At 38.4% G+C, this 26,140-nt stretch overlaps 2 protein-coding genes across 2 annotated transcripts; one reads left to right on the top strand and one right to left on the bottom strand.

The window, feature by feature from the left end:
• Positions 1–1,790: 1,790 nt before the first annotated feature.
• Positions 1,791–11,958, bottom strand: LOC128357376 (kelch-like protein 12). Its single transcript, XM_053317714.1, has 12 exons — positions 11,493–11,958; positions 8,744–8,970; positions 8,275–8,428; positions 7,817–8,034; positions 6,614–6,763; positions 6,381–6,495; positions 6,175–6,281; positions 5,889–6,084; positions 5,619–5,777; positions 5,415–5,513; positions 5,133–5,319; positions 1,791–2,829 (listed from the first exon to the last, which is right to left on the bottom strand). Exons 1-12 carry the CDS (start codon positions 11,548–11,550, stop codon positions 2,703–2,705), a joined length of 1,797 nt encoding a protein of 598 aa, XP_053173689.1. The 5' UTR covers positions 11,551–11,958; the 3' UTR covers positions 1,791–2,702.
• A 2,116-nt stretch (positions 11,959–14,074) lies between these two features.
• LOC128357385 (tyrosine-protein phosphatase non-receptor type 1-like) lies at positions 14,075–25,404 on the top strand. The gene is made up of 9 exons (XM_053317725.1): positions 14,075–14,344; positions 15,770–15,860; positions 17,432–17,532; positions 18,984–19,082; positions 19,224–19,361; positions 19,506–19,715; positions 19,920–20,081; positions 20,242–20,402; positions 22,831–25,404. Exons 1-9 carry the CDS (start codon positions 14,288–14,290, stop codon positions 23,138–23,140), a joined length of 1,329 nt encoding a protein of 442 aa, XP_053173700.1. The 5' UTR covers positions 14,075–14,287; the 3' UTR covers positions 23,141–25,404.
• The last annotated feature ends 736 nt before the right edge of the window (positions 25,405–26,140 follow it).

The raw sequence follows: 26,140 nt of genomic DNA, 5'->3' as shown, positions 1-26,140 counted from the left end.
GTATATTTAGAAACGTTTTATGATTTGGTGAAAATCCAAACTTATCTGGCTCTCGGTCTGAATGGATCATTTATCAAAACACTCACACTGACAGATGTAATTATCCTTCATTGTTAGACGTACTCTCTTACTGGTTGGAGAGAGAAAATCATTTCTCAGGAAACAGAGGTGTGACAGTGAGATTGCCCAATCCAAAAGACTTTTCTTTCATCAAAACATATTTGGTGATTTCCAAGCTTTCCTGTATGGTGAGTTTTTCTGCCAACATATTAAGTCTGGTGAGCATCAGTTAATATTTTAATTGAAACACTTTGGATTGTTTTCAGCAGTTTCTAAGAGTTTTTTCCAGTCATAAGATCAGTCATCGGTTTTCTTCAGAAATGTTGACATAAGTCGACTCCTTGAAAATCTATTAAGTAGACAAGTAGAGAGCGTTGAGAGTGAAGAACTTCCTTTTTTTAATATTTTATCTAAATATCAACACAGCCGTCACCTCCCGAGAGGTTTGGAGAGTGATATCAACAGTCTGGTGGTGTGAAGACATCTGAATTTAGTCTTTCAGTGAATCCTCATGTTTAAAACGGAGGCGTTAAAGCCCCCCCATCAGTCAAAGACCCTGTTTTTGCTTCTTGTTATTTTAGTGGGATGTTTGAGCTTTAACAGTGCAGAATGATGTTTATGCAAAGTTTGATGATAAACGGCTGTTTTCACATTGGTCTGCTGAAGAGGAAACTTTCTCTGTGTGTTTAAAGTTCCTCTCCAGATATATTTTAACCCTTTCATACTGCTCATATTAAGGCATTTCACAGAATTACCTCATAATCAATATCTCTAGACACACCTCATCAATATATTTCTAATTTTGTTTATTATGGGTCACATTAAGATAAGTAATCAAATATCTGGCTAAAGGGTTTTCTTCTTTAAAATGTAAAAAAAAGGTCAAATTAGACCCTGAACAGTATGTAAGGGTTAAAATGTAAAATGTTTGAAGAATAATTTGTCGGAGATATTTTTTACACACGCGTACAAAAAAGACTTATGACATCTCCTTCTTTATCATTAAAAAAAAAAAATCTATAATCAATACATTTGTTTATATTCTTGGTGTTTCTGCACTGGAGGCTTCAAATGTCTACATCACAGTTGTGTAGATTGAATATTGGACCAGAATTGGCTCAAAACTCAGAGACACACTCCTTAAACTCACATTAAAGGTGAGCACAGAGAAACGTTCCCTCTTCAGCAGATGAATATAAAACTGGTTTCTAGTGTCCGACCATGCACGGTGATACAACTTAAGTAACAAGAAGTGAAACATGCTTTTTTAGTGAGGGCGTATATCTGATCACGATTTTATGACATCACAACTAATTTGGAGTCAATCATGGTCCAAAGTTCAATTTCTGTGAGTGTGATGTGTTAACAGGAAGCCTGCAGTAATAGTAGACATCTTGTAACTGGAGGTTAAACTACTAAAAAAAAGTAGTTGCATATTCATAGTTGCATGAATAAAACATTTACAGTTACGATTAAATATTCTAAGCATGAGGATTTTTATGTCCTCGATCATTTCTGAAGGAGATCTTTTAGAAGTGCAGAGATGATATTAATAAATCTGCTGTCAGTTTGGTGAATGTGAGACATGGAACTGCTTCAAGTGGCTCGCACGGTTCGTCACATTCGCTCGGTGGATGTGAACGATGAGTTTTCTTCATCAGCAGAGATAACGATGACTCAGCAGTGGACTTGTGAGACGATGCAGCACCACAGAGAAAAAGTGTCAGTTCTTTAGTGTGTTTTATTCACTTCTCAGGCAACAGTGACGGCAGGACTGTTTGTGTCCTTCATGTACATGTCAAAACTTAAAAGCTGAGGAAAAATAAAATAAAATAAAATAAAAATCACATGCACCTCATATTTATTACTTAGTGATTCTTCAATTTTGCCACATAGAGGGACAAAATAATCAGACGTACAGTTCAGTCATGTTCTAAAACAATATTAATCTCTAAATATATAATCTGAGAGCAACAATAAGTAAATAAACCTTTTCGTAATAAAGTGATTTGAATGTAAATGCACTGTTGACAGGAAGAATTACAAAAAAGGGGCTGAATTACTGACCCATTAATGACCTCGCAAATGCAACATGAGTACACTCGATAACAAGCTAACGCAACAACCATCAAAAGTCAAACGTGAGGCAACATGAATGTTCACTGTTCGATGTAGGCCAAAGTCATAAGGCATATAGCAGCAACTGGAGTCTCAATCTTCTCCATCTTCTTCTTGTTTTTCTTGTGATGAGTAGAAATATATTGCACTTTGAAGACAAACTGAAAAAATAATCTCACAGGTAACGACAGCAACAAGGACCACCGAAGAGAAAGAGAGAGAGAGAGAGAGAGAGAGAATCATGCAAGTGTTGATGGGCTGCATGGGGAGAAGAAGTCGACCGCGGCGAAGCTGAATCTCTGTTGCACAGTCCAAATGGTGACGTGTTAACCATCCAGCGGAGGCGGCGGCGGCCCAAACTGCTGCATTCAACAGGTTGTTTTAGGAGACTTCCTTATTTGCATACAGGCGAACAAACAAACATCTCCATTTGTCGCTCTGTTAAGTTGCATTCTTTCCACAAAGTCTAGCTGCCTGTCCTCCTTGCTGCTTTTTTCTCTTGTGGTTCTCGTTCTTGGAAACGATCATTTTTCTCGTAGGACGCAGACGCCCGCGTCACACCGCTGCGTCGCCATGGAGGTAACGACCTCCCACGAGTCGATTACGGGATCGTAACATTCAATACTGCTGAGGAGAGAGTTCCCATCATATCTAGAAAGAGATATGAGACAAAACAGAGAGGAACTGAGAGTTTTAACCACAACATAAAAAAAGACACCGCACCTCGCTGTAACGTGGAGCTGAATGTAATACTTAAAAAAAAAAAGGCAGAACAAGTTATTACAGCGGGACGTGCCTGCTGCAGCATGTTCAATCAAAACCTAATTCAGATGTTGAAAGCATTGTGGTCAAGTTTCACGATACAGCTGTCTTTTGTGTGTTTGCACTGCAGAGACATGAAGAACATCTCAATTACTACATCTGAACTGCAAGTAACAAGAAAAGAAAAGAAAAGAAAAAAAGGAAGATAAATAGGTAAATTAACATAATCAAACAGATACATTACTTGGGATGGTGTTATAATTCACTTGTAGATTATCATTTAAGTCTTAATTTATCCCACTATAAGTAAAAGGTCTGTGTTTGACAGATTTGTGTTTAAGTGGAGATGCTTTACTAAAACCTTTTAATTATTCCATTACATCTGGAAACTTGTAATGTCGGTTTTGATAAACATTAAAAGCATTTTTTCAGTTATTAACAGATTCCGAATGAAAAGCGCTTTTTTAATATCATCATTTATATCAAGATCTAAAAAGAAAAGGTTATTCAAAAGAACTAATAAGGATTGAAATTAGGTTAGGCTGTGTTGCTGTTGGTGTGTTTCTTTGTGAGAAATACGCTTGCATGTATTTGAATGGCCACACTGCATTGCGTTACAGTATAAATTGGACAGGTAAAACCTTTCGCCGGACGACCCTGCGTTCATTAAGCTGGACCGGCTCTCAAACAAACGAGCAGCATTAATGTTAATCTGCCCGAGGGGACGTGTATGCAGGTGTTACGTTTGTAGCCTTTGAAGTATTTTATTTGGTCCAACTCTTAAAATCCTATAAAATCCTTTAAACACCAGCTTATATTAAATCTATGTCCGCCTCCATTTACAAGACAATTATGGAGTTAAGGATGCTGTAATCTTTCTTCTTCTCTTTAATATCCATAAAGAGATTTTTCTGTATTGAAGCTACTTTAAGAAATGAGGAACAAAGTCTAAAAAACTAAATTTTGAGGTTTCAGTGGTTTTGAGTTACAATAAATAAACTGTCTACTGTAATTACAGTCATTTCAGCCTGAAGTTCCCTTTTTGTGTTTCCCTGAATGGTGTTTGCTGAGTCGTGGGATACGTCCTGTTAGTTTGAATGATTGATGTGGATAACTCAGACTACCGAGGGTCCACATTAGCTTTGGATTAACCTTAAAAAGGATTTTTATAGAAAACTAAAACCATGGATTACCGTGAAGCTCTAAGAGGGTATCGCTTCATGACCGGTGTGAAGAAGAAGAGCGATTGCATTAAAAAGAACGAAAAGAGCCAGTTCAAATGATGTGTTGTATGAACTTGTTGGTAATCGAACGTGTTTATAGTTGCTCCAGTGGCCGCATCTGAAGCCAAAATATTTCCTCTGCCATCCTGCTTGTGTGACGTCAATTGGAGCCGAGGTCTGCACAGTAGAGTCGGGCTGTGAGACGATGGCCCACTCACGACCCATCTGCTAACATGGAGGGGGGTGGGATTTATGAACTGCAGCCAGCCACCAGGGGGCGACTGAGACGTTTTGGCTTCACTTTTGGGGAGCTGTAATGATGTCCATATTTATTTACAGACATGGTTTAAAAACAGGGATCCTGGAAGGTGTTTATAGTGTTGCACGTGAAGGATGACAGAGATAGATGTGTCAAGACGAAAAAAAAAAAAGAGGCTTGAGATAGAAGATTAACCTCTGCAAACTTTCTCATCTCTGCATAAAGTGAAGTGGGTGTGGATGTTTGATTGTCAGTTTCGGAAAGTTGCTGCCCCCGCCTCTAATCCGATATTGGAAAGCAGCGCTGACAGAGTAAACACCAGCCGTCAGTCTCGGAGTATTCTACTAGTAGAAAGTTGAACCCATCCTTTAAAAAGGCACATTGTGTAAGATTTTCCTAAAAAACTACCTATAGACTTTTAATCCATCTCAATCCTCAGTATCTGCAAAGACCCTGCCCACTGCCTGTATTTTCTTATTATGCTGTGTTGCTGGGTGTCAACCTTTGAGCAGTGGGTGTGTAGCCCCCCCCCGGCAATAACAGCCTCCTGGGAAGGGTGAGAGGGTGGGAAATAACAATACAGCCACCTCTTCGTAGCAAGCACTTCTTTTGTCATTGAGTTGGGGAGGAGTGGCAAGCTTTGAATGTTTTGTTTAAACTGTCTTTACCGCTGTCACAGAAAGGAGGGACATTAAGACACTCTTTCTTACCCAGCGATGGCGTAGAGACGTCCTCTGAGAACCGTTGCTCCTACGTAACATCGAGGAGTAGTCATACTGGCTACAGTGGTCCAATAGTCTGTTCTGATGTTGTAGACCTCAACAGAATCAAGGTGCGAAACACCATCAAAGCCTCCTACTACGTAGATGTGGTCGTTGAGTAAAGCCACACCAGCCCCTAAAACAGTAGAAAGGTTTCAGGTGAACAGAACCACACACTGTTAGCTGTAATAACCCCAACTTCATTTGGTTTTCCTAACCTGGAGAACCTACCTGACCGCTTGGTGGCCATGGGTGTGACACTTGTCCAGTGGCCTGTGTGAGGGTCATACCGCTCCACTGAGTTCAGTATGTTCAGTCCGTCGTATCCACCTGTGAGGAAACATCAAAGAAATGACATGTTGACTGTGTTTTCTAAATGTGACCTCAAGTGTTAAAGCTAAAGAAGATTGAGAGGTTTGGATTACGTGTCTGTACCTAAACAGTATATAAGTCCACTGGCCACCACCAGCCCCGCCCCTTCTCTTGCTGTCTGCATGTCTCCCAGCATGCTCCACTGGTCGATGTTTGGGTCATATCGCTCCATGCTGGTATGGCGCCGGCTGCCGTCGAAACCACCGGCAACATAAATCATGTCTGTCGAGAGTGAATACAGAACAAAATGTAAACTTTACTGAGAGAGAGGAAACGATTCTCAGTGAAAAAACAGTAAAGGTGTGAGTCATCTGGCAGAGAAACCCCCCTCACCTCCGAGTGTTGTGGCCCCAGCGAGACCACGACGCACATTCATGGTGGCGACGGTGTACCAGACACCGTCCTCGTCCGCCGTGTAGTCCAGGCACTCCACGGAGCTGAGCCTCGACCGACCGTCGTAGCCTCCGATCACATAAACTCGATCGTGAAGCGACACCGTGGCAACGTAACGCCGTTTCCGTGCAATGTTCTGTAAAAAAACCATCAGTCCTACATTAGTCAAATCTGCTGGGATTAAGAAAAACACAACACAAAACTCTTTGATGTCTTAAACACTTACAGGAAGAAAGCTCCATTCTTGTGTTTTCGGATCATATTTCTCAACTATGTCTATTGGTGATTGTTGGCTTCCGAACCCTCCTATGACCAGCAGGACTTCTTTGGCACCTGAAAAAAAAAAGAAGAACAAATTATCTTTATTACCCAAAACAGTGTGAATTACAAAGTATGTTAATAAATATAGTTGTTAAAAGACAGGATTCTCACCTAATCTGGCTTGTGTGCGTGGGCCTTGCATTTCACTCCTCAGCTCCGGTCTTAAGTGGAATTTCTTGGCCTCGTCAACAAGGTCTCGACATGGCAGGCTACACCGAATGAGGGGCTAAAACGTGTCAAAACTTGCTTAATTACCAAGGTGGCTATGACGAACGCTTCAGTAGATAATTTTTCATTGGAAGCTTAAGAGTGTTATTACAGAAGGACCTGTTGTCTTGCCTCACCTCAGCATCAATGACATCTGTAATGTAGCGGGGGGTCAGCAGCGGCATCCGAACAAACTCGAGCATGTCTGGCAAATAGGGCTCTCTCTCTTTTCGATTGTGTTTGACCCAGTTCAACACTGCTTCAAATACCGGCTCCTCCGAGTCCACCTGCATACAGACAGCACAGAAGAACAATTAGACAGTTAATCCACTTAATTAAACAATTAGCTGATAACTGCAATTAAAAAAGGCTCCAAAATATTAATTACTGATGGAAACTCTCAATTTTCAACTTTTAATTATTACTTTGCAATTATTTTTGTAACTATCAGCCATCACCGAACTGAACATTGTGTCTTGAACTGTATCGAGAATCATTTTATTACAACCTAACTCAATGTGCAATACTGCTTTCAAGCTGCTTTTAAATGCTTTTTTACATATATTTGGGATGATTTTTTATATTACGGCATGGCACAGCAAATTTAATTGTAATTCTTGTGCAATGACAATAAAGTCTATCCTATTCTATTCTACTCTAACTACAAAGAGACGTCGAGCAACAGAAAAGTCCGCTAAAGAAAAAGCAAGCCACAAAATTTACACCCACGAATTCCTCACACGAGAAAGACGACACCAGAAAAAACAGTTTTACTTAAGGCAAATTATCCGTGTCTGTGATTTACATGTGTAGTCTAGTTTTATTTTACAAACACAACAAAAATGACAGGAAGAATCTTTTGAGTGAATTGATGATCTATAAATCATCATGTGATAATAACTGTGTTTTCACAACGCAAGGCATGTGGTTGAGAACAGGAATTTCCTGGGCACAAAGACTTAAATCAGTTTTTCTTCTCTGCAATTTCATTGTCAGCCCCCTCCACAGTCGTGAGCGGTACTGGGGGGGCCCGCTCACTGAGATTACAGCAGGTTACTACTTGCTTTTCTCTTTCATTATTCAGGGGTTTGAAAGACAATATGAAAGCTGTGAAAGTCAAGCATAGTTCACACTGTGCACATCAAGCCATTTTTCATCTGTAGTTATAAAGATGTACTGAAGAGCAGATATGTCATTAATATAACAGGTTGGTTTCAAGTGTTTCAAATAAGAAATGTAATTATCCGTAGCATTCAGCAACAACACATCAAGCAGCCTTCATAGTGCGTGTGATGGTAACACCGAAAAGCTCAGTACCTCAAGTCATCCAGTGCTCTTACCTGGATTTCATCACATTTTATAAGCTTTTCGACTTCTGTCTGGCTGAGCAGCATGAACTCCTCATGCTGGACCACCTCGGAGAAATGTTTCTGGGAAAAGAGTTCTGCAGCCTGCATCAGGTCAAGGCAATTGTGAGTTTCAGCAAAGTCTCGAATACCCAGACAGTTGGTGGGATCAAGCTGACTCTCCAAAAAGTCACAGCATGCTCTTTTTACCCCTGAGGAAAAACAAAAATACATTTATATATACACACACACACACACGCACACGCACACACACACACACACACACACACACACACACACACACACACACACACAATCATTCAAATTCTGGCAAATCCCGATAGACTCCCCAGTAACTCATCAAAGCGGCGCCTTGCTGTGTGTGTACTCACAGCGATATTGGCTGGCTTAAGCACACAAATTTCAATTTTAGGTACAGCCGGCACTCCTACCTTTGAGCTGAAGCAAGCACGCTGCAGGGAGCAGTTCTTGTACATTCTCCACTGTAACTAACACAGTCTCGGTATAGACAAAATCCAACAGGATCTCCATAGTCGATGCTGTGAGCCCCTGGATGTCGACGAAAGATTTTCCCTTTTCTGCAAGCTGCAGAGGCACAAAAACAGAAATTATCAAGTGTAAATATGAGCAACATATAATTAAGGGATGTCTTATAAGCATTAAGTATTATCTTGTTGCAATTCTCATAATCATGTAGCATGAAACTCAACTATGTGAATTTTAGTCAAATCAAAAATTTCTCTTAAGAGGCCAAAAAAAGCAGATAATAAGCATCATATCAGGTATATAACTGGGGCATCTTAGATATCCCTAATTATCTTAATTCAACATGTAGCTCCACAGAACTCATCTTGTTTCTTTAGCACTAGGATCTCAGTAAATAAACATTTTCAGAGTTACCTCGCTGGTGAACATGGCACAAAAGTAGTCGCTGCAGGCAGCCAAGACGATCCGGTGAGCTGGAAAATCTGTGTTCTCCACCCTCAATGTGATATCGCAGAGTGTGTTGCTCTTGCGTAGTGAGTTCATCGCGTTAAGGATGGATTTGGCATGAGAGTTGGTCATGATGTCTTTGGGAGCCATGCTGCCTTGAGAATCTCTCAAGGATCTCAAACTGCTCCAGGAATCTAAAAAAAAAAAAGAAGACATGATTGTTAGAAGATGATAATCAGTATTTTTTTTTTTTTTTACACACTTTCCATACAAGTCATGCAGCACTTACTGGAAGTGTGAGTGTTTGTGTATTTACTGTGTGTGTGTGCACAGCATGGGCGTGTAATGTGTGAAAGACACAGCCGATGATTTGATCTACAGCTGCAACTATATAATTAATTCCAACAATTTTGATCATCAGCTAATCATTAGGAGTCATTTCTTAAGAAAACAAATTCTCTGAAATAATAGATAGTTAATAGTAAATAATAGTTAGCTGCAGCCCTAATCTGATGTTTTGTTTTATTAGTACAACTTTAGGGTATTTTTAATAATACGTTTTTTATTTTTTTCCATCACATAGTCAGAGATGTGTTTCTATGTGATGTTAGGTGTGGCTGTCTGTGCAGGTGTAGCTGCTGTAAACCGAGCAATTTCCTGTCAATGATCAATAACGTATCTATCTAAGGTTTATCACCAAGTAGATTTCTGCATAAAATCTGCCTTGGTGATGAAGTGCATAACATTTTAAGATAGAAACTATTTAAGTGAGACGAGCTACCACAGGTTTACATTTTACATTAAGAATACAATGAAATGTACAATATTGAACAGGAATGTGCAAATGTTCATAGTGTAAACGGTATATAAAGAGTGCAAGTTAAGTCAACGTAAGGCGCCAAATCAATGTGAAAATATAAGATTATGAGATTTTACGTTAACATAAAGAAATGTAGATTCAGATTCACTTCAATGGTCATTCTTATGTATTTGCATACATAAAAACGAGATAATGTTTTCGCTTAAAATCAAATCAAAAGAATAAATAAAAGGAGGATGCAAGGCAAGACATTGTGAGATTTTCTAAAATAAGTATTATAAATAAATAAGGTAAGAATCAAATAACAATAAAGTGACTTCTCTAAAGTGCAAGTGCTTCACTTCAGTCATTTCAGTGAAGTAACAGACTGAAACTGATTTTTTACGCATACACAATTATGTTTTTCACTGCTGATACTTGAATCTGTAAACCTTTGCATGCTGGCCATATTACATTAAAAATATAATAATATCATTAAAATGATCTGATCATCTTCAGAACATATACAGAAACGTGGTTACTAAACACTTGTGACAGAGATAAGTGATGGAGACCATGATATTTTACAGTTTAAGAATAAACTTAATTGTTATAAAATGCCTTCACTGGAAATTTAATATGCATATATTAAACATGAATTAGGAACATTGATTAAATATACAGAAAATGCAGCCTATATATCTTTAACAAAAAAATAAATAAAAAATAAAAACCGGCACATATCAGCAGACAGCATAAACACTGATACCGATGTATCTGTGTAAATGTACACAAGTATCAGCTTGGTGTAGTTACAGTATTACAGCAAAAGTAGTGGTTTGGTCCCTCTGACTGATATATTATTATATATGACATCATTAGATTATTAATACTGAAGTGTCAGTGAGTAAGCAGCATTGCTGATACTTGAATCTGTAAACTTGACACCTGAATGCAGGTCTTGTACTTCTGATGGGGGACTTTCCAATAAAGACTAAGTAAGATATATTCTACGTGACAGGCGCTGATATAGGTTTCAATATTAAGTATATAAAGATTGCAATTAGTACTACAACTAATAATAATAATAATAACAACACAAGTTAAATCAACATAAGGTGCAAAAACAATGTACATATGTAAGATTAATAGATTTTATGTTAATATAAGCAAATTTAACAGGTCGAAAAAGTGTGTCTCTTCAGCTATACACAATTATCTTTTCACTGTTGATACTTGAGGCTGTAAACTTGACAACTGACTGAAGGTCTTGTACCTCTGATGAGGTGTTCTTGCATTATTTGCTGTTGTGGTGCCTAACATATTGCAATAAAATCTATAGTATGTAAGATATATTCCAAGTGAGAGGCGCTGATATAGGTTTACATTTTAAATTGAGGATAATGAAATTAAATGTACAACATATTGAACCAGAATGTGCAAATGTTTATAGTGTAAGGAGTAAATTAAGAGTGCAATAACAATCTTTCTTCAGCATGCACAATTATCTTTTCACTGTTGACACTTGAGGCTGTACATTTGACCCTTGAATGCAGGTCTTGTAAAAAATATTGATACAAAATATTGAACCACAATGTGCAAATGTTCATAGTGTAAAGAGTATATAAAGAGTGAAACTACCACTACCACTACTACTACTACTACTAATAATAATAATAATACAAGTTGAGTCAATGTAAGGCGCTAAAACAATATACAAATGTAAGATTAATATAACCAAATTTAACAGACTGAAACTGCATTTTTCAGCATGCACAATTATATTTTCACTGCTGACACTTGAGGCTGTAAACTTGACACTTGAATGCAGGTTTGTACCTCTGATTGGAGAGGGGGGGGGGGGGGGTATTTTTGCATTATGTTTGCATTGTGAAGCAGCTTTAAAGCTTAACTTACCGTTAAAAGATCTGAACACTTTTTCCACCACTGGGAGGCAGTAACTATAGCTACACATCAGCTAGCAGCCAACGACAGCTGTGCGCTATAAAAAACGCCAACGCTAGACAACAAACTCAGAAAAATAACAAGACACATAAAGTGAGCGACAACACAGGAAGCGACACACACACACAGGAACTTATCAAGAATTTTTACATAATACCTGTGTCGCTGTGTGGTAAAGCTGAGTCAAAACGTCTGGCTAAGTTGCTCTGCTAGCTTAAAAAAAAAACAAAAAAGAAAAACCCCAGAGTGTCTTGTCCCAGCTCTGGAGAAAGAAAACTAACAGCTAATCCATGACGACCTCTACCAGATCATAGAGGACATCTATGTCTAGGCTCTCAAATGAATGTCATATTATTCCCTTTTTCCCTGTTTTGATAAAGGCAGCTGTAATATCTCGTTGACTATAAACTGCAGCAGGTCACAGAGAGACTCCACAGATTGCACGTAAACACACCGTTACGTCAGGGTACGTGCGCGCTCCCGCCGGCCGGACGTAGAAACAACATAGCTTCCGCGCGTTCATGTTTATTTATTTATTTTTGCACAGGGGCGGATGTTGTAGTGGTTTTTAGGGCCCCAGGCTTCATTTTCACCCCTTTTTTCTTCAGATGGATTTGTTGGTATTGGCAGTCAGTGGTGGGAATGTTACTTTGCAGATTACTAGTTGCTTAATTTAGAATGTAAAAAGTCATTCAACTATTTCAATTACTTAATCAAAGTAATGTAACTCATTGCATTTAATTACTTTTTGATTATTTTTCTGTGTGTACCCATTAAGCACCAAAATCTAAATTCAGGTGTTTTTCATGGATACTGACATGATGTATCTTATAAAGCAAGATTTATCTCTCATTTGAAAATGTATTCATTAGTTCATGTAGATTTTGGAATATAAAATAAAGATATTTTTATGAAAAATATCAAAAGTCTGGCATGTGGTTAATTGCTGCTGTGACACCACTTAAGCCCACGTTATGGTTTATTTACAAAATACAAAAAAATATTGTTTTCAAAGAATTAAAAACAGCAATATATGTATTCAGTAACATGTTAAATGTTGAAAAATGAGGGGGGAAAACCCTCCTGAGTGTAATCTTAAAGGTCTGACTTCAGATGTAACCCCCTTTGTAATCATCCACATTTTCATCATTTAGTCACTTTAGTGCGTGCATAGATTGATCTGAAGCGCCTGCCTCATGGGAATAAGATTACTGCAAAAAAAATGTCTTAAAATAGTGAAAGAGAGGTATTATGAGCACAATGTACTTATATTTGCTTAAACCACACAGCATATTTTCTCTACTTGTTGTCTCTCCCAACCCAAAATGTATCTACTGAGCTGAAATCACATGTGTATGAAATATATATGAGTTCAATCTATTAAAATGAGTGTTGACAGGACACATTGAACTGCAAACAAGGTAATCACAATGTAAAGTCAAGCAGGAACTAACAGGGGGGGCCAGTAGGGAAAACACCACTCTGCATATTCAGTGGGTTGCACAATGGAAGTAGACCCAGAATACTGCAAACTTTCCCTTAAGAGTAAAAGAGAGGTATTGTGAGCACTATATACCGTCCATGCCTGTTTTAAATGTATACCTCCAGCAGCTACAACAGTAACATGCTGCTTACACACTGATGCTTCAGTATTAAAAACATAATGTTGCATCCAGTTATCTTTATACATCCAAATGAGTCATTTTTATTGGACTGAAAAGTTTTAATCTGGTATCACGCTCTTATAATACATCCATGAAGGGCACCCACTCCATATGTTGATATAAAAGGCTTATTTTAAGGTAGCAAAAACACAACTATTCTTATTTTTTAAGTGTGCACTAATTAAAACATATTTTATTCAATTTCTGCTAAGTTTCTTCCACTAGATGCCACTAAAATCTACACACTGCACCTTTAAGTTTCTTAAAAAGGTCCCCAAGTGTATTGAATTTTTTAAAAGGAGGTGCTGATTTTTTTAAAGCATATAATATCAGCCACACACACACACACACACACACACAAAAACACATCATGCTTCTGCTCAGGTATTTGACAGCAATGGTTGACTTGCTTTGTTATCTGTTCAATAAAGCATTTTTTGAAAAAAGGAAAGAGGGGGGAAGAAGAAAAAAAAAGAAAAGATGCCTTCCGCGCGTCCTCGCTGGTGCACTCATGGATGTATCTACCTCTACAAGCCGCTGCAAGGATGACACAGTGACTCCTTCAGACAGAAAGTGACACATCTCGGTTGGACAAGAGCCTTTAAATTCATTTTCACACTCAAACGGTCTGCAGTGGATTATTAGCTCTTTCAAAATAAAACACATTTTTTTGCTGTGTTTTTTTTTTTGTAGCTACTCAAGGACGGCAGCTTGGGGTTACACACACAGACACACACACACACACATATACACACACACATATACACACAGCACGGAGGAGGAGCCTGCAGCGTGTTTCCGCTCAAAAAGCAACCAGGCCGAGAGAGAGAGAGAGAGAGCTAGAGAGAGAGAGAGAGAGAGAGAGAGAGAGGCTACACTGTATTCTATGCTGCCCTGCTGACAATTACTCAACTGTGGCGGAACTGTTGTCAGCTTTTTTTGTGGGACACTTTACTTGTACAAAAATATATATCTGTCAAATCACTGTGGAGCTGCGGTTGTCCACACGGGGAGTAAGATAAGAAAATACTAATAAAAGACAGAAAGAAAGAAGAGGAAGGAGTGGCAGCTGGACTGTCCGCAATGGAAGCCGAGTTTCGGGAAATCGATGAAAATGGGAGTTGGAGCGCCATTTATCAGGTAGGAGCTCTTCGTAAAAAAAAAAGAAGAAGCAAAGGTTGTGAAGGGCTGATAGTGTGTTTTAGGTCAATTGAGCTGAGAGATAGTTAATGCACGAGATGAAAAAAAAGAAAGTGCATCGTTTGTTTTTTTTTTGTTTTTTCTGCTGTAGTGATCAGCCTCTTGTTAGTTGAAGTCTGTGTTTTCCGCCTGCTCCGATCAATCCGATGATTGATTGATGGGTTTGTCTGGTTGTCTGAAGCCTGCAGCTCATCCATCACATTACACCCGATACATAAATATAAACTGTGCTTAAAATCAGTGGTGGAAAGTAACTATAGGTACGTTTACTGAAGTGCTGTGGTTAAGTGTAATTTTGAGGTGCTTGTACTTTATACTTCCATGTTTCACTCTCTACTCCACTTCCATTTATCTGACAGTGTTAGTTACTTTAGCTGAGGATTTGACACAATGGATAATATAACAAGCTTTTAAAATACAGCACATTGTTAAAGATGAAGCCTTTGTTGATTACTTCAGATGTCTATGAGTTGTTAACAGCTCCACCAAATAGTGATTTTTCCTTCTAAACTCCTCACATGCTTTCATTTCAATAAATGTTCATATGATCCAATATTTCATCAAAAATCAAAGATTAGAGAAAAAGTAAAAACACTGAAGACAGATTTGTGTATCAGAACTTTGTTTTTTCTTCTTTCCTCTCCCATTAATCATCTCATGACCCCTCACATTTATCTGCTGACCCTTTGGAGGGGGCCAAGCCTTAGTTTGAGCATCACTGGACTAAACTAGCTAACTGTATACAAAGTAGAGCTAACACTGATGCTTCACTATTAATTATCTAATGATGTTATATATAATAATATATCAGTCAGAGGGACCAAACCACTACTTTAACTACATCAAACTGCTAATACTTGTATACTTTTACTTAAGTAGGATTTTCTTGCAGGACTTTAACTTGTAATGTAGTATTTTTACATTGCCGTGTTAATACTTTTATTTAAATAACAGGTCTGACCACCGCTGACTGTAAGTGTAGCTTGTTTTTGACTGTGCAACTTTCAGTCACTCTGAATTAACTTCATTTTATCAGCTCGTCCGGTTTCTAGCACAAAACGGCCATTAATTACAGACCAGTATGTGCTATATGAAGTGTTATACACCCACTACACACACACACACACACATGAAGAGTGCACTTCATGACTGATGTGTCATACGCAGCAGTACATATGTATTTATATACATTAAGAGAACTTGACAGAGTGGGGATGTAGGAAGGAACACCCTTTCAGTATTGTTCATACAGCTTTAAAGCACATGACGGCCACACACACACACACAGCATGCATGCAGGGTATATGTTACATCAGACTTTTAATGTGATGTTAATATAATGTTATTCTATGTTTATTGTTACAGGACATTCGTCAGCAGTCGTGTGAACTCCCTTGCAAGATTGCCAAATCACTCGAAAATAAAACTCGGAATCGTTACAGGGATGTTAGCCCATGTAAGTGACCTATTATTATTATTATTATTATTATTAGTAGTAGTAGTAGTAGTAGTAGTAGTAGTAGTAGTATTAGTAGAAGTATTAGCAGCAACTGTTTTGTTAATCAGTTATTCATTTCAGTAATTTTTCCATTAAAATGTCTGAATTTCACCGCTCCCAACTTCTGGAATGTGGCTATTTGATGCATTAGTATGTTATGTATGATAAGAAACCGAATATGTTTGGATATTTTGACTTTTGGTTGGATACAACAGTACATCTGAAGGTGTGATTTGGCATTTTTCAGTTTTTGTGGGTATTTTAAACACCAAACAATGAATTGATAATGAAAATAATTGCAGCCCTACTTGAAAACTGGTCTTAAACTTTTTTTAATATATATCCACTCCTTTAACTTGATGACATTTAAAATGTTGAGTAGAGGACAGTTTAGGACTCCACCTACACTGTCTGGTCAGACGTGAGAGTAATCTCCTATTTATGTTCCAACATCAGCCAGTGGTGACTTATTCTTCACAGACACAACATAGCAACAACGCGCTCGCTAAGCCCATCTATGAATGTCACACAAACAAGCCCACTTACTGCCTGTTTGACCTTAGGTGCAAGAAACTCAGCGGCCATTTGAAGAAAAACACCATGTTAAAAAGGCTTACACAATAGGCAGGGCGTTGCGTCACTGTGGACGGACTGACGTAATAAAACACGTTGCTTTCAATTTGGTATCTGTGACCCTCTTTCCAGAGAAACAGGCATTACTGTGTGTTTACTTAGGGAGTTGATATGGCGACAGCAAATTAATACACATGTTTAGTCTTGTTTTTGAAATAGTCAATCAGAGGAGAGCAGGCTGGCAAAATGTAATCTTTTTAAAGCCATTTTTTATAGACTTCTGTTGTGCTTTCTATGAATTTCCTGTTTTTAATTTGTTTTACTTTGTTTAATTCTTTCAAGCACTTTGTAAACTGCTTAAAAAAGGCAATTTATAGATAAGTTTTGAGCTATTTCAGTATATCTTGATTTCAGTGTTATTCAGTAATCTGCTCGTACACACAGCACTGAAATACAGTGAGATGAAAGAATAACTGTTTGGCAAATGTTATAATTTGGTATTTCAAATGAATAATCATTTAATTAAATGTTTTTCCGTGATGTTACAGTTCAACAGCTGAACTGTGTGGTTTCCTCTTTTTCACATTGAATAAGCAAATGCAAATTTTGCAAACCAGGCTGCAAATACTTACCGTATATGTCATCAAGGGTGTTTCTTATCCACTTTTAACAAGATGTAAAAAATCAGTAACCTGAAACTTGTTCATGCCGTTTACTTTTTAACTGATATGTTCTTTTTTTTTTATCTTTACTGGATATCATCAGAGAGGTTGACATTATCCATTTCAGCCTTACAGACTAAAAGCTCACACCTGTGTCTTGTGTATTGTATTTGTCATTATCTTCTCAGCAGCTGTGTTGGTCTAGAGTTGCAGCTATCGTCCCTGGAGGTCATGAGATAAGAAACACATTTTCATAATGATTTTTTTTCTTCTTCTTCTTCTTCTTCTTCTCAGTTGACCACAGCAGAATATGTCTGCAGCTGGGTGGGAACGACTACATTAATGCCAGCCTAATAACAGTAGAGGAGGCACAGAGGAACTATATCCTTACTCAGGTGAGCATAGAGCCCCACAGTGCTGTACACGCTTCATTTCATTGGTTCTAGTAATTTGATATTGGACTATTTAAAGATCCACTCCAGACATGTTTGAAGGTGAGTCTGCTGTACTGAAAAAATATGTCAGAAAAAAGTTCAAAAACCTCCTTAAAAGTCCTTTTCTCTGTCTTCTCCCACATCAAATAATCCAAAATAAGTAAATATTGTTAATACTGTTAAGTCTCTCACAGTGTATTAGCACTGGAGGCTTCAGGTTTCCAGATTACACATGTGAGAAAGTTTCCTATTGGACCACGATTGGCTCCGAAATAGTTGTGATATCACAAATCAGGCTTGCAGGTACAGGTCGTAAACTGAGATTTAAGGTAAGCACTTAGAAACTTTCCACTTTGAGAAGAAGAATGTGAAAACAGCCGGCTTGTGTCAAACTCTGCACGTACATCATCCTGAACAGTGAAGATCAAACAATCCAACCCAAGTAACAAGAAGTGAGAAACAGTTTTCACTCAGGGGCAGCTTGTATTTTGAGATATAAGAGTTGTGGCATTAGTGGGGGGGTAAGTTCAACTTCAGGGGAAGGGGAGGCCCAGTGAACCCCCCAAAAAAGCTGTTTCCTACATTTCATTTATATTTATTTATATTAATCTAGAAAATAACATTGTTGTCCTGTAATGTATGATATTAAAAAAGAAATGGGATATTCTCTATACAGTAGATTGCTGCATTGTTAAAGCACACACCCTTAAAGTCATGTTTAGTTTCCATGACATAGACCTGATACTACTAAGAGTACTGTGTGTGTACTCCTTGATTTGTGTGCAATTCTAGTTTCTTTTTAGGAGGATATCAGAGGACTTCATTTTTAACCAAAAAACATGCAAAAAAGGTGGGAGTGCTTTTTTTAAGCCCTGACCTCAGTCTTCCTCTCAGGCTGCACACAACTCCGGCAGCCTCTAAAGAGATGCGAAACCCAGAGCGAAACCTGCAGAAAATAATCCTTAGCTGCTCATAAAGCTTCTTTTTTTTCCTTTCTGTGAGCACAAAGTAATAATCAAAGGCAATTCCTCTCTTTTCTCCTCCTGAACCTGGCAGCTGGATATCAAGAGGAATCAGATTAGAGAGATTTTAGTGAGTGAATGAAACAGAAACTATAAAAATGGGGGGGTACAAAGATAAGATTTTTAAAAAGTTCCCCCAATTCATAGTGGAAATTTAATTTGCACCCTTGGTTTTACAGTGTGTATCACACACCAAGACTACTAAGTGAAGAGGAAGAGCAAACACACGCCCACAGACACTTTAGTACAATGTGTAGACTGAAGATATAATTCACTCTTCTCTTTTAAAGAATAGCCTGATAAACCATATCAAATGTCTTTGCCGAGATCTTTAAATAGGTGTGCTGCTCTTCAGTCACACTAAGAATAAACTCCATTGTTGTATTTCAGGGACCCCTTCCAAGTACGTGTGGTCACTTCTGGGAGATGGTGTGGGAGCAGAGGACTCACGGTGTGGTGATGCTGAACCGAGTCATAGAGAAAGGATCCGTAAGTGTCGCTTTCTGACACTTTTACAGTGGAGCGTGTTAATGTGTGACAGTTTCAGTTCATCTTGTGAGCCGCAATATTCTCACCGCTCTTTCTGTTTCTGCTGTACAGTAAGTAACGCGAGTCTATGTCTGCTTTTAGGTTAAATGTGCCCAGTATTGGCCGCAGAAAGAGGAGAAAGATGCTGTCTTTGAAGATACCAATTTCAAGCTTACCTTCGTTTCAGAAGACATCAAATCTTATTACACAGTCCGTCAGCTGGAGTTGGAAAATCTGTCTGTAAGTTTTCTCTTTGTAGAGGTTATTTAAGTCAAATTTGGAATCACTGGAAAGGGGCAACATCAGTAATATTCAAAGCTTGTGGGTCCTGGTTTGTTCCTTGATGTCTGTATTTGGGGTTTTTTCTGTCATCTTTCCATGTAGACACAAGAGACTCGAGAGATTTTACATTTTCACTACACCACCTGGCCTGACTTTGGGGTACCAGAGTCCCCTGCCTCCTTCCTGAATTTCCTGATCAAGGTGCGAGAGTCAGGTTGTCTCAATTCAGACCAGGGACCAGTGGTGGTGCACTGCAGCGCTGGCATCGGACGCTCTGGGACCTTCTGTCTTGTGGACACTTGCCTCTTATTGGTTTGTACATAGTTCTGCTGTTGAGAAATCTTGAGAAATTAACAGACTTCCTCTCTTTTACCATTTTTATTTATCGGTTATTGCCTCATGCTTGTCGTGAGCGCGTTTAGTAGTAGAATGGCACTAAATCCATGAATCATTGTTACGCCCAGTGGTAATAAAGCAGTGATGACTCAATCAATATATTTTTGCTGTTGTTTGCAGATGTCCATGCGTAAGGACCCGTCTTCAGTTCGCATTCGTGACGTTCTGCTGGAGATGAGACGCTATCGTATGGGCTTGATTCAGACAGCAGATCAGCTTCGCTTCTCCTACCTTGCCGTAATTGAAGGTGCCAAATACATCAAGGGAGATACCTCTCTGCAGGCAAGTTCCTCTTCTCCAATCTGCTCTTTGCTCCTAACGATCAAAGTTCACTCAGTACTCATTCAGATTAAAACGCCACATAAGCATAATTTGTTATATATGCTAGAAGAAATAACATGTATGTTACAAATACTCAAAGGGAATTTGTTTTCTTCTCAAGGAGTCGTGGAAAGAGCTCTCAAACGAGGAGGACGATCCACCGGAGTTCACCCCTCCGCCTCCTCTCCCTCCTCCTAGAGACCCTCCAAATGGCAGAGTTGAGCCATCGTTTTTCCCAGAAAGTGATGAGATCATCCCACAGATGGCCGTCCGCAGTCTTGGGTAATCATTTAAATCATATTTATCGCAGCCATTTTCAGAGCAGTCGTTTGTCCTCTCACCTCAAGGTATCTGGATGATAATATGTTCTATGGATACCTACAAGTCTCCCCTCCGGTCTCTAAACAGTCTAGATACAGTATAAATTGGGTATGACTGGAATGTGGAGACTCATGTTGATATAAAATGGCCTTTTGTGACCTTTTAGGATCATCACAGCCTCATGAAACATTACAACCATACACTACAGACCTCAGGCTTTCAGAGGATGTAGAGCTTTCCTATATTTACAATAAGGATTTTAGCAATTTCCAGAACAGAAGTGCTTGCCATTCAATTGCATAAAAATACTTACAGAAATCTCCAAATGTCAAAAGTTTTTGATTCCAAATCAAACCATGAATTTTTCTGTGGCACTCTTTAAGATCTTGGTGTTTTAATGTGGTGTTCTGTAGGGATTTCTGATGAGTTTTATCAATTCTCAAGTGGTCAAAAATGGACACCTAACAAAACACACAATGTTTATTACAGATTTAATACTAGATACATTTGATTCACAGCGCTTTGCTGCATCTCAATGATTCTTTAGGTTCACATAAACCACTTCTATGTGGCTTATACTGTTGATCTGCTATCTACCCCTAAAGATCCCCCTTTGGCTTTTACCCCATAAAAATGGGTCTATGGTAGGGAGGGCCAGGAGTGTTAAATAATTGTGTGTCTGTCTTTAAGTTATCATGGTTCATTTAAATTATCAATACATTTTAGGACAGGACAGGGTTGCACCAGTTATTGTTAATCCATTATGTATGTGTACAATCCCCCCAAAGTTCATAGTAACTGCTACTTAGTTTCAAAAGAGTAATTAACTAAATCAAGTCGCAATATTAAAACTTGAGAAATGTCTTAATTAGCAAAGACTTTAGCTATTTGATCTTTGAAACATCATCCAATTAAAAGCAATCAACAACTTACCTCTAACAGTAACAGTTTTATTAAATACATGACAACATTAAATATAGACATTACTGTTTTATTAACATAAACACACATGGAGAAAATCTGTGTGTTTCGGAAGAATGGGGAGACATGTTGTCATGCTAACCTAGCTGACGTTATTAGATCAGTATAATGTTTTATAATTTGAGGTGTATTGTTTGTTTTTGTGAAAGGAAAATGAAAATATTTGATATGATATAAATTTACAGCATTTTATTAAGTTTCAGGTCAAACACGTTATCTTTTCTAAACGGGTCATATATTAGTAAAGTAATGTTAGCTTTTGTCGGGTGGTTTAGTTAGCTGCACATAGTAACAACTAATATCTAAGTAAAGGCCAGTTAATGTGGTGCTTTCTGTTTTTAATTTAATAATTTGTTAAACTCCACTCAGTAAACACGTAAAGGTGCAAGGAACAACTTTACAGCCATGCTAGCAGGCATGCTAACAGCCATGCTAGCAGCCTTGTACTAATGCAGTGATGCTTTGAGCTAAACGCTAACATCAGCATGTTAACAATGAAGCGTGCTGATGTTAGCAGGTATTATGTTTAACATGTTCATCATCTTAGTTTAGAGTTAAGGTGTGCAAGCTTTGTGAATTAGTGCTCAACACAAAGTGAGACTAAGTGAGGTCATAAGTTTTGCCAGAAAGTAAAGTATTGGACAAATTGTAGTTTGGACCTGATGACACTATAATTCAAGTCAGAGGATCATCAAATCATCCTGAGGGGGAAAGTAATGTGTACCAACTTGCATGACAATCCATTCACATAAAACAATCCTCTTGATGGCGCTAGAGCAGTTGTGTCAAACATACAGTACACTGGCCCACCAATAAGCACACTGGGCATATTCCAAGACGACAATGCCAGGATTCATCAGGCTCAAATTGTGAAAGAGTGGTTCAGGGAATATGAGACTTCATTTTCACACATGGATTGGCCACCACAGAGTCCAGACCTTAACCCCATTGAGAATCTTTGCACAGTGGTTCGACTCTTCCATCATCAATACAAGATCTTGGTGAAAAATTAATGCAACACTGGACGGAAATAAATCTTGTGACATTGCAGAAGCTTATCGAAACAATGCCACAGCGAATGTGTGTCGTAATCAAAGCTAAAGGAGGTCCAACGAAATATTAGAGTGTGACCTTTTTTTTTTGGTGGCGACTTTTTTTTTTTTGGCCAGGCAGTGTATATTTGACTTGCAGTGTTATTCAGATTTGAAAGACAAATTTGCCTGCAATGGTTTTACTGGTCTGGCCAGATCAAATTTGGCCGTATGTGGTCCTCAAACTAAAATGAGTTTGACACCCCTGCACTAGAGGAATAGTCATAGGATAGCTAAAACCAGTATGTTAATCCTCCATTGAACATTTATTTTTTAGACATAGATGTTGACACATTCTCGTCTCTTTCCTCTTTCAGGTCCTCTCAAGAGCCCAATCTGCGAAAGAGACCCATTGCTGTCCCGCAGCCTCCTTCTGACAGTGATGATCAGCTCGACGGTCACCTGGGAATACAAGATTGTACCTCCAAAGCTCCAACCAAATCCCAGCAGCAGCACGAGACCGAGGAGCACGAGTCGCCTGAGTCACCCGAGTTGCCTGAGGCAGCGGAGCAGCCAAAGGAAAACTCTCCTGTGCCGGGGACCTGGTCCCCTCTACTAGCCAACGTGTGCCTGGGCACTGCACTGGCTCTCAGTGCTTACGTCTGTTATCGAGCCTATTTCCACTGATGTCTGTCCTTCCTGCTCCTTTTTTTGTTCCTCCCTTTCTCTCCACTGTTGTTGCAAAGTGGACTAGGCTGGCCAATCAGCCTGCTTTGACTCTGGGTTTACTCTGCGAGTGAGTGGATTAATTGGACTTCAGCAGATTCAGGTTCACTCGTTTAATTTTACAAATGCAGTGCAAAAGGGTTGGCTGCTTGGGGAAAAAAAAACAAAACAGGTTGCCAATCCTTATTACCCACCCAAACGTTCTTTCAACATGTCATTATGGATGCTCAGGGCCTCAGTTTTTCAGGTGTCACATCCCAAATATATGTGCCGACTTAAACACAGACTGAATATGTATCGCAGTCCGTAGAGGAAAAGGGTTTGTTGCAGCTCCCCTGTTCTGTGAACCAGGATGAATGGCCTGTCAGCCCATTTTACATGCATCTCCTCTTTAATTTACCAAATGACACGTGTGTGTGTGTGTGTGTGTGTGTGTCTGTGTGTGTGTGTGTGTGTGTCTGTGTCTGTGTGTCTGTGTGTGTGTGTGTGTGTCTGTGTGTGTGTGTTGTTCCATTTCATCCTTTCACTAATATGTCCTCTCAGATTTCACCTTATCTTTCTTTTGCTTACAGAAATGGGTCAGAAATCATAGAGCCAGATCTTTTTTGACCAGCCTGTCTGAAAATATGCCAGTAAGAGGGAGCGTATATACCTATTTCTGTTCCCTTGTTATGGGTCAATATTAAACCCAGCAGTTAAGGTGAAGTGTGTGTGTGTGTGTGTATATGTGTGTGAATGTAAGAGGGAAGCAACCTTGTGCCCACTAGATAAGAGATGCATCGGTCCTGCAGGAGTTATGCTGGTTGCGTACATACAGTCTGTGTGTGTGTCATTGTGTATGTGTGTATGTACATTTGTGTGAGTGGTAGTAATTTGAGCTTTCTACTGATGCTTGAGTTAAATCTACTCTTGTGAGAAATATTAATATAACATTTACAGTACGTCAAATGTGAGATGTAGACTGGGTTGCCTCCTGTTATTTGATCTCCACTGTAATTTCTCATGCTGGTAGTTTGACAGTAACACATGAAAAAAAGTGACTTTAAAGACAAAATGTTGCAGGGACAAAGTGAGACATCTCATTTGTCTGGCATTTTTAAATTGGGCAAAATCTTGAAATCTAAAGACTTGAAACTTTGTAAGTAGGGCTGCGAGTAGCGATTATTTTCTCGATTCATTGTTTCATTTATAAAAATGTCAGAAAATTGTGGGAAAAAAGCCTGTTTTCATTTCTTAGAGATGTCTTCAAATGTCACATTTTGTCAGATCAACAGTCAAAAATATAGCCAAAGATATTTACTTTAAGCTAAAATCCTCACATTTGACAAGCTGATGTTTGGCATGTTTCCTTTAAAAAAAAAAAAAAAAAAAAATCCAGGTCACTTAGTCTTCTGTCAACTAATCATTTCATCGTTACTGTTCAGGAGAGCAACTTTTTGAGTCGCGGTGGATGAAAATAATGTGGAAGCTTTTCATGCAAAGAGAATGTGTATTCCTGTATAACCCGAGCGCAGCTGATACACGCTGTAAAGTAACTTTTGTGAATGTGTGTTGAGTCAGCGGAGTCCACCAGAATGCCAGCTTCATGAACCGAGACACAAAGTAGCTAACACCCAACTGTTTTTGCCAGCAATACAAAATATTAACAGCGTGTCATCGCTCTTTTAACGGTATGAAACTCTCAACGTTTTTTTTTTTTTTTTTTTTTTTTTTTTTTAACAAACCAAAAAAACCAAACACCAGCACAGGTATGAAAACAATACACTGTAGTGATGATCTGTTGTATCATGGCATGGCTCTGAGCTGGCAATGTTGTTTTTTGTATGATTATGTTGAAAGTTGTTTTTTTAGCATGCTCCATTTGTGAATCAAAAGGTTTGTCCTAAGAAGAGATTAGTTAAGCTGCTAGCATTCAGTTTACCTTTGTGACTCAACAAAGTTCAGTACTTGAGTCCGACAGCTGTACCTTTCTTTAGAATGTATAAAAGTCCCAAACATGGACACACCCTTACTATATATATTTTTTTCAAATCAGGTTTCAGTGTGCTGAGTTTTTTTTTGTTGTTGTTGTTTTGCTTTAGAGAGGGATTAAATCTCAGCACCTGTGCAGCCATTGCACCAGGTTTTTCTGTTTTTCTATACTCATGCTGAGCTCGAAAACATGTATTTTTTTATTTACGTTTGTTTTTTTCCTTTTTAAATAAAAAAAAAAAAAGTACTGCCAATTTGTTCTGGTTTTTACAACTGATTTATATTCTCAGTCTTAACTTCTGAACAATGACTGTGGTAATAATAAAACATCACACATCACTGTTTTTTCGTGTTATTGTCAATAGGTCAATATTAGAAATTAAACAGGCAGATTTAACACTACTAACATTCAGCACAGTAAAGGATCAGACAATCACTTTCTTATTAGCTCCTTTTATACAGAACACACAGTACATATAGTTCAGTTTATAAATACTTAACCACCAAGCCACAAGTCAGCTGCAAACATTTCAGTGTGATTATCTGTGACTGAATATGTAGATGTTGACCTTTGAACATTTTGCGCAAGAGAATTTTAAAAGCAGTTTAATGTTAAACTTTTCAAAGCAGCTTTTCCACATACGTTGTTTCTGTTCATCACCACATTATGAGTTAGTAAATGCACAGGTTTTTTGTAATTAAAGATATGTAAATGAATGGGTCTTTAAAATTAAACTGAATTATAGCCAGAAACAGCTTGCCTCAAAAACATAAGCCTAATTTCTGTAGAAAAGAGAACTTCATTTTTGCTTCACATAAGGTGAAGAAATGCATTGAAGAGCTCTGCTAGCAGCTAAGTGGAGCTAAACACATGCACAATAGTTTTAAAAGCATACGCTCGCATCAATATAGCAACATGCTCACAATGACAAACCTAGCATACAGATGTTTAGCATTGATAATGTACTTAGTTAAATGTGCCCGGAATGC

Source organism: Scomber japonicus, chromosome 4 (genome assembly GCF_027409825.1).
Source record: "Scomber japonicus isolate fScoJap1 chromosome 4, fScoJap1.pri, whole genome shotgun sequence".
Taxonomy (NCBI): Eukaryota; Metazoa; Chordata; class Actinopteri; order Scombriformes; family Scombridae; genus Scomber; species Scomber japonicus.
This window is presented reverse-complemented; position numbering and strand designations above follow the sequence as displayed.